Consider the following 8,766-nt stretch of genomic DNA (forward strand, 5'->3'; position numbering starts at 1 on the left):
TTGTTCTCCCAAGCTGCTCCCGAGCTCGTACTAACACGCTGAATGGCATGCTTGAATATTACTTGAGAATATATTTGACTGTGTTACAGACTAAGGTACATTCTCTGCTGATAGACGTCCACGCCTCGGAGGAAGCCGATCCACGGATTAGGCCCTGGAAGCCGTTTCCTTCAGTGATAATGTAACACATTATCACAGTTTAGCGCGTTGGGTTGTGTTGGATTGTTACGTTTTTAAAGCTTTGTAATGCGACAGGTGCGATAGCCGACACCACACCTTCACCTGACGTACAACGTGACGTATGACGCACACGTCGGGTATTCACTTTCAAAACAACACTGGGGATAGAAAATAGTGCTCGAGGTGGTTAATGCTCCTTTCGCTGGTTGCCAACCACCATTAAATAACAACAAGAAGAAAATATTGGTCTGCTTCTCTTAGTTTTGCACGTTTAAGCCGCAATTCAGACTCAAAAAAAGCTGCAAAGCAGGAGAACGACATGGCCATCAAATATTCTGTGCCACAGATACAGTTCGCTGCAGCACAGAGTGATGATGAGACCGTTAACATGTGCAACTTAGAAGTAGTCAGAGGTAACTGGATGTTCAATCGGGTTAAATGCAAGGTTGATTGGATTATATCTGAAGATCGTATGCTATTCGTGGTAACTCTGCTAGACTCCAAATTGCTGCTCGTCCATGCGGGAGTATCTCAAAATTAAATGAAACCACTTAACACTTTTTCCCTAAAACGGACTGACATGGGACACATTAAAGTTGGATCGGAACCAGCTAATCAGTCTGAAGGTAAGTGTTTTTTTCACTTATTCGAGAGAAGTCCGAAATGCGTTCTTAGTACTGTTTGTTTTGACTTTTAAGCTACCCTACCAGGATATTTTCATTTAAAGACAAATTGTCAATATCTCTGAATGTGGAGACTCAAAAGACTAGTTAGGTAATTTGCCGATGGATTTATGAGACTTGATAGAAACTTGGACGTTTGCAGCAGGTGAATCGGTGAACTACCGAGGTTGCGCCCAAATGCTTAAAGCTGTTAGCTGGTCAGTGTTTTCAGGTGTGCTTGTACTACCTGTACGGTGCGGAGTGCTGACTAAGTCATGTTAAACCCATTAAAGCGTCGAGCTCAAATATCTTTTCATTTTTGTGCACTGTTCTCTTGTTGGCACACATTTTCTGTTTATTGAAGCCTTTTGTGAATAATTTTGATCATGTAAAAACTGGGAATTGGTCCCTATTGACAATACTCTTATTTTTTGCATTGAATATGTCATTCAGGAAAGGTAATTGGTCACTGAAGTTTTTGCAACTGTGTATTTCTAAATTTTGTGGCTTCAGTGCACACAAATTTATATTGTTCAGTTTGCATGTTAAAAGCCTGCCAAGCATCCCAAGGCTGATTATGCTTGGTAAGAAGTCATTTATGACATAGAGCTGATTAGACCATATTAAAATTTCTGTTTGGCACAGGAGCTTTTTGTGGACACAGGTATCCAGTCTCTGTTTTGTTAGCTCAAATTTCTGTAATTTCCTTTATAAACCAAGGTTGTTGGACATGTGTCTCAGTGAATCCAGCAAAGTAACAATATCAAATTTCACATTAACCCTCATGTCACAACTTTCCTCCAGTGGCTTACTGAATTTGAGTGGAGAACTTCAAATTAGGGAAATTAGTAAATTTCTTGTATAATTTAAGTGACCAATGTGTTGTTACCCATGTCTCCACAGATGATCCATGGCCCATGCTTTCTGGACATTTACACAAGACGAGCAACAATGAAGACAAGCTCTCTCGCCATCTTGCAAGACGCTGTCTCTGTCCAATAGGTTTTTTTGAGTGCAACAGTTTTGATTTTTTTTCCTTCTTTTACCCATCCATCCATCCATCCATTCGCTTCCGCTTATCCTTTTTCAGGGTCGCGGGGGGCGCTGGAGCCTATCCCAGCTGTCATAGGGCGAGAGGCGGGGTACACCCTGGACAGGTCGCCAGTCTGTCGCAGGGCCAACACACAGGGACAGACAACCATTCACACTCACATTCACTCGCACATTCACACCTAGTGGCAATTTGTATTATCCAATTAACCTATCCCCACAAGCTGCATGTCTTTGGACGGTGGGAGGAAGCTGGAGTACCCGGAGAGAACCCACGCAAACACGGGGAGAACATGCAAACTCCACACAGAAAGACCTGATGGTGGAATTGAACTCAGGACCTTCTTGCTGTGTGGCAACAGTGCTAACCTTCTTTTACCCGTTTGTTAAAAATTATTTCAGCTACTTACACTTTAATTGTCACATGTATTGGCTCACCCTACAAATCAATGAACTCAGTCCACAAAGCAAGATCAGGGTTCAGTGCAGGTCAGTCAAGTTCCTTCACACCACACACGCTCATCCATGTCCTTGTGGACCCTGTTTTGTGCAATGATTTGGTCGTGTGAGCCAGTATTTTGGACAAAGTGTATATAAAGGCAGACGTGTGGGGCTTGATATTATATCCATTACAATTCAGTTTGTTTGTATGGTGCCAACAAAATGAATGCCAAGGCACTTCACATTGTAGGTTTGAGACCCTACAAAATATAAGTAAGGAAACCCAACACTTGAGCATGTGTTGTCTGCCATGATATGGATATGACATAATATTGTTATTGTTTGTACAACCATCTGAGAAAATAATGGATTACATGGTTTAGTAAAAACAAGTGCTTCCTCAATGAAAATATGTTTTCAGTTCTTTTCAGTTTTTGATTTTGGAAATGTGTATTTCAGCAGGGAAGAATCAGAATTGAAATAAAGTGGTGTAAAGCACATGAATTATATTTTGTGTGTGTGTGTGTGTGTGTGTGTGTGTGTGTGTGTGTCCATCCATCCAATTTTTTTGGAACCCTCCAGTCTCTTACAGTATGTTACTGTTAACTGAAATTACGGTAAATTACGACCTTTTAAAAGAGTAAATGACCGCCTGTTGGGACACGGTGTCCTCTAGCAGAGATGAATATTTTTGGTACTGATGATGCGTACCAACGGTAAGTTACTGGTTAATATATTGCAGTTTATTACCTTGCAGCGGGCTTACAGTGACATACCGTGAATAAACGGTAGTATACCAATTTATTAATCACAGTATGATGTTACTTTGTTGACGTAATTTACGACATAACGACATAACGGTATCTCACTGACATAACTGTCGCCAGTGAGATACCGTAAAAAAGGCTACGGTGCGTTACCATAATTTGTCCAAGAGTATTATACCACACCAGCAAAAAACGGTATCATCCTGCAGAAAGGTAAGCTAGCGTAACACGGCGTCACGATATGACGCTGGCAGCAGTGACGCCAGTATGTTACCGTAAAGTGGCGATGAAAAGTCTAACGGTGCAGATACACGGAGTAATCAGAAAAGTTTAGCATGAATCTGGACATTAGATTTAAGATTTAAGTTTTAAGCTCATCAGATATCACTTGTTAGAAGCTCCTTACCGTTTGAATAAATCTCTTCTCAATCTGCTGTCCTCTTCTGCTTGCATCTTTTTTTTTTCATCTAACACTGACGTTATTTTTTCTCCGTGAAAAACACAGCAACTCATCTTATCCCGGGGTGCCAGGAAGTCGAGCTGCGGATCTCAGCAGAAAACTTTTCAAACTGATTGCAGGTTGATCCAGGTATACATTTGAAACAGGTTCTCCTCGGTGACGTGACAGTCGGAAAGCATCTGCGTAACCATGGTTACAGGGGGACGCTTTGGAGCTCTGCTGCTCAGCAGCAAAATATTTCATATCAATATGTAAATACTCCAACTCTAAAACCAAGTAAAATAAATATGCTGCATATGTGTATAGTGCGTTCATGTGTGTGTGTGCGCTGCGTGGTGACGTAGGCGCGTGCATGTGTGCCCCGGTCACAGCTCCTTTCAGCATGGCCGGAGGTAAGTCACTGCCACTTTGCTCGCAGCTAATTAAAGTTTGTTCAGATCCCAAGCTGCAATGTGAATACAGCCAAACCGCCGCGTTTTTGTTTGTCATTAAGAGACTCATTCGGGATAAGTTTTGTGGAGGGCGGAGTTCACTAATATACGCTTATGAGTTTTAGCCGAGAACGCAGCTAAAATGCTAGCATGCTAAGTTAGCCTGATTGCTAGCGGCTACTCGCGGCAGTCTTTTTTTAACAGCATGCACTCTTTTTTCCTTCGTCAGGAGAGGTGTACTGGCAGTCGCGTGACACACACAGATCAGACACATATTTCTGTGTTGCAGGTATGGAGATGTCCTTATGTTTTGGAGATGCTGTCTTTCAGTCATTGTTTTTATAAGTACAGTGTTGTACTGCCTGTTAGATGGCGGTTATTAATATAATTGTACTGAAGTATAATGTTTGAACTATAAGTACCAGAATATTGGGTCCTGGTTATTGAATTGTATTTATCTGACTGTTTATTTGTTTTTGAATTATTTTGTTTATTGTTCTTATAAGTTGTTTTTGATGTTTTTTCAGTGACATATTATTTATTTTGTGCTTTTTGTTTTTGAGAGCTTAAGTTAATGTTTTAAAACAATTTGTTGTATTTGATTCATTATATTATTGTAGTGTTAATGAAGCTGCAGACACAGCTGCTTTCAGCATGGCCGGAGGAGAGGTGTACTGGCAGTCGCGTGACACACACAGATCAGACACATGTTTCTGTGTTGCAGATGTGCAGTAAAGAGCCAAAGACCCAGTACTGTCTCCTGCCTCTTACTTTCACGCCAGAACACAACGCAAGAACAACAGGCGTAACACATGAACGGGTTACACATACTGAGGTGAGTTGTTGAGGATATGTCGAGCTGTCGATAAGCACGGCTGTTTCTGTGCTCTTATATACTGTTAGCCTGTTTTGCTGGCGTTAGTGAAGCTGTTTTCAACTGGATGTAACATTGTTGAACTCTGATGATTAATGAATAAACTCTCGATGTGACGACGTGAGCATGTAATTGTAACCCTGTGTTCATTTAGTCGTTTGATACCGTTTAATATCCAGTACATCTATTGGGTGTTTTATAACATGCCCTGGAATCATTTTAAGTTTTACAATGCCGGTGATTTACGACTCTTTCGCGACAGTCAACTGTGGCGTAAACTCTGGCGGGTCTCAGAGCTAGCTTATGTGAGCCAGCAGTGACATCTATACATGCAGTAGCCTTAAAATACTGATTATTTATTCTCCTGCTAGGTAAGAATTTGTGTTTTATACGTTTATTGTCACATTGTGCGCCATGTTATTGTTTCGGTGAAATGAATTTCTACAATGGCGGACTTAGACAAAATAGTGTTACTGTTAATTTGACTCTCTGCAGTGTTTAAATGCTTACATATACACACACAGTTACTGTCCCGCCACACGTAGGACTCAGTTCTGCTTCTATGCCCCATCTTTGTTTACTCTTTCCCACCCAACAAGTGCATAAATAAGATGTTAAAAACGTCATCATCATATCAAACATGATCGATTTGGGGGGAGTTTGTTTGGCACATGCTGACTGCATCTAATTATAATCAGAAGAGGAGGCGAGAGCAGAGAACGAGAGTGCAGCAGTTTGGTGAAAGGAACAGGTGAAGAAGAGGTGAGCATCCAAGAGACGAGCAAGAGGACAGTTTCAAAGCAGACATTATGGCACAATAAAAGCTGTAAGAGCAGAGATTCATTCATATCTTTACTATTTTTCTTTAGCTTCTACTCCCGCTGCTTACAATAAATCTGAGATAAAGAACAAACAAGAACAACTCACATGGCATTGATTGTTTAGTTCAGTGTCACTCTGTGATTGTTTGACATTTCATATAAATGTGACTCTAAAATATAGCCAATAATATTAAAAAGCTGCTGTTACTGAATGAAACTTGAAGGATTATGATAAACTTCAGTTCTTACTGAATCTGTAACATTGCTTTTTTTAAAATTGTTAAATGACTTTTGTGTCACTGTGCACAGTGAAAAGCTCACCTGATGGTGGTGTAGTGGTGAGGCCATGTTCACCACTAGATGGAGACAACCTGGCACAGGTATTTTCTATACACTAAATTTCACACTGAAAAGCCTTGGTGGGAATTGTTGTTTCATAGAAAGTAAAGGAAAACATGTCTTGAGGTCTTTTTCCAGTGTTTTCAAAATTGTGTTTTTCACACACACATCAAAACTTCACACAGACAAACACACACACAAAACAACAAAATATGTCAAATTAGGGAGGGCAGAGAGCGCAGCCTTTACATTGTTTTATTGTAGAGTGACAGGAACTGCCTATGAGCTTCTAATCAAGCAGAAGTGTTGACGGAAAATCTATCAAAGGAAATACATTGATGAAAATCAAAGAAGAGCAAATGTATGTGATGTTCCATTTTCCTGAGAGCTGATTGGCTGTGATGACTCCTTCAAGTACTACATGCTACTTTGTCCTGCTAGTTAAGCCTGCTGTCTGTTCTCAGGCCTCCTCCTGTTTCACTGCCGTATATCCACCACCAGAGGGCTCCACTGACCTGCCTGCTGACATCAGAGCACACCCCTGTGTCATGTGACCTGGCAGGAGTAGCAAAGCTGGACTCAGACCTGGCCAGGCAAGTTCAAAGGCAGCTGTGGTAGAGAGAGTATATGGGCTCAAATTGTGCTCATAAATATTTTGTACTTGTAAATCAATTTGTGTGTGTATGGGATCAGAACGATGCCACCTTGAAATGAAACCGAAAAAAATATTGAAACTGAAAAAAATATTGAAACTGAAATAAATGTACAGCGCGGCTGCAGTCACGGACAAACTTGCATGTGTCTGTTCGGGAATGGCAGATGCTGAGAGGTCCAGCGTTTACATTACCGGCTATTTCAAAGTGACAGCCTGAGGTGTTCTTCAGTAAATTGGACTACCAGACAGGAGGACCTGAGGCCCCACCGTATTATTTTCGGTAAGTTAAATGTGTGTGTAAGCTAATCCGTAACTTAGGTCCTTAGGTGAGCACTCGGCTGTCGGGGAAACTTGTTTTGTAAAGTTCGTTTAGCTAACCCGTGCAGGTGAATGAATTTACCCTGACTAAAGAAATCAAGAGAAACGCACCGGGCTGCTCAGTGACTAACCACGGTTACTGTACTTTCTTTATGAGTATTATACTGTAAGAGCAACAGGCTGGACTCTGCTTCTGCTCCTGTGCAGAGCTGATTATTAATAAGAAGCTCGGTATACAGACAAGGATAACACAGTACCCAGGCTAGAAAGACAACTCCAGTTTGAGGCGCATGTCCTCCTGACATTTGGTGTTTGTGTTAACGATCCAATGGAAAAGCTTTGATGGGAGTGAGCTGTTCACTTGCACTATAGCACACAAAACGCTGCGCTGAGCACTGAGTGTTGCATCCGTGTACACACTGCATTGCTTCATATTTCACTCGTAAAGTAGGAAATGGGTGGAGCAGTTTATTAAAAGGGTAAACGTACATGGGTTTGATTGTAAGGCCCAAACAGAGCTGGCACAGGTCTAACAAGCTTGTGCATGAAGGGACAAACTGAGTGTGACATAAGGAAATGCTTACATGTGTAATTATCTTGATTACTGGTGAAGGACTTCGTCACATGTAATCAAACATGACTCATTACTTATAAAAACCCTTTAACTAAAAGTGTATCAGAAACTCTCCTCTACTGTTTACTCTGTTTATCACCCAACAGTGACCTCGACCCTCTTCAAGCTCCTCACTGGTCAGTTCGAGTCAGGACGGCTGAAAATCCTCAGTGTTTACTGGGTAAGTTAAACTGATCAGTGGGACACTCAGGAACGGAGACCATGATGCTTTGGGGCTGACCACAGAGGTTTTACTAGTCAGTACAGATTTCAAACACACCGCTACATACTACATTAAGGTCAGTGCATTAAGTGCACTGACCTTAATGTAGTATTTTTCTGGTTGCTAATACACTTGGATCCATTACAAACATACACATTGTTGTGTGATGTGTGAAGACTTTTTATGGCTTTGTTTTTTGTCCGAACAGCACAGAGGAAACTATTTCTATGCCAAGAGGCTGAAATTCATGCATCAAATGATACGCAGCAGATAAGACGGATGTAATCAAGCTACCGATAGAAAGAACATAGTAAAGGACAAATAAAGTGTCTTTTTTTCCTCATTGTTCTATGTGGGGGCCTCCTACTTCCTCCGTGTGGTAGTTTGACTCGTACTGATGTGGCTCCTCTGCTTCTTTTCACAAACAGTTTTTCCTTCCTGGTTACTGTTGAGCCTGTCACACTCAGCAGCTCGAGCTCGAGCTAAGACAGCCTTGAATCTTAAAACTACAGCCGTAATTGCATTTATGTCTTAGAGTGCTGGCCACAGATATTGATCCCATCTGACAGCAGCTCAGTAAAGCACAAGAGCGTCATCTTAAACAGGATATCAGGCAGCGTTCTTATTTTTATTGTCTACTTCTGGTCACATCCTGCTTTTGCCACTGAGCGATCAGCATCCTGTGTTTTATCATGAAGTGATGACTACGTGAGCTCCACTTGTTTAATTCTTCTAACATCTATAAAACAACAGAGTTTCTAAATGACAGACTTATTTATTTGTGTTTGTGTCTCAGTATCTGTTTCCAGATGCTGCTGTGGAGAAGTCTGACTTTAAGAATAACACTCAGCTGTCCAACTCCAGTGGGACATCGGAGCAAGAGAAAACCTCTGATTATGTATGTTTGCCTCTTCACCACTCGCACACTCAAG

The 8,766-nt window shown here is 41.3% G+C and overlaps 1 protein-coding gene across 4 annotated transcripts; it reads left to right on the forward strand.

Annotated features, from left to right (window-relative positions):
- Nucleotides 1-3,878: 3,878 nt before the first annotated feature.
- Nucleotides 3,879-8,766, forward strand: LOC145431329 (uncharacterized). 4 transcript variants are annotated; one of them, XR_013911621.1, is made up of 7 exons: nucleotides 3,879-4,826; nucleotides 5,564-5,627; nucleotides 5,996-6,066; nucleotides 6,490-6,618; nucleotides 6,845-6,960; nucleotides 7,719-7,792; nucleotides 8,631-8,732. XR_013911621.1 is itself a non-coding variant. In XM_080306947.1 (7 exons), exons 1-4 carry the CDS (start codon nucleotides 4,804-4,806, stop codon nucleotides 6,577-6,579), a joined length of 309 nt encoding a protein of 102 aa, XP_080163073.1. In that variant the 5' UTR covers nucleotides 3,880-4,803; the 3' UTR covers nucleotides 6,580-6,618; nucleotides 6,845-6,960; nucleotides 7,719-7,792; nucleotides 8,631-8,732. The 4 variants fall into 4 exon arrangements, 3 of the variants coding, with proteins under 3 accessions (XP_080163073.1, XP_080163072.1, XP_080163071.1); XM_080306947.1 differs by having other exon boundaries at nucleotides 3,880-4,826; nucleotides 5,567-5,691; XM_080306946.1 differs by having other exon boundaries at nucleotides 3,882-4,826; nucleotides 5,564-5,691; nucleotides 8,644-8,766.

This window comes from Astatotilapia calliptera, chromosome 10 (assembly GCF_964374335.1).
Source record: "Astatotilapia calliptera chromosome 10, fAstCal68.1, whole genome shotgun sequence".
NCBI classification, from domain to species: domain Eukaryota; kingdom Metazoa; phylum Chordata; class Actinopteri; order Cichliformes; family Cichlidae; genus Astatotilapia; species Astatotilapia calliptera.

Coding starts and splice junctions, on each gene's coding strand:
- LOC145431329 (XM_080306946.1), top strand. CDS start 4,804: ATGAACGGGTTACACATACTGAG. Junction 4,827..5,563: donor AACGGGTTACACATACTGAG/GTGAGTTGTTGA, acceptor AATTATAATCAG/AAGAGGAGGCGAGAGCAGAG. Junction 6,067..6,489: donor ATGGAGACAACCTGGCACAG/GTATTTTCTATA, acceptor GTCTGTTCTCAG/GCCTCCTCCTGTTTCACTGC.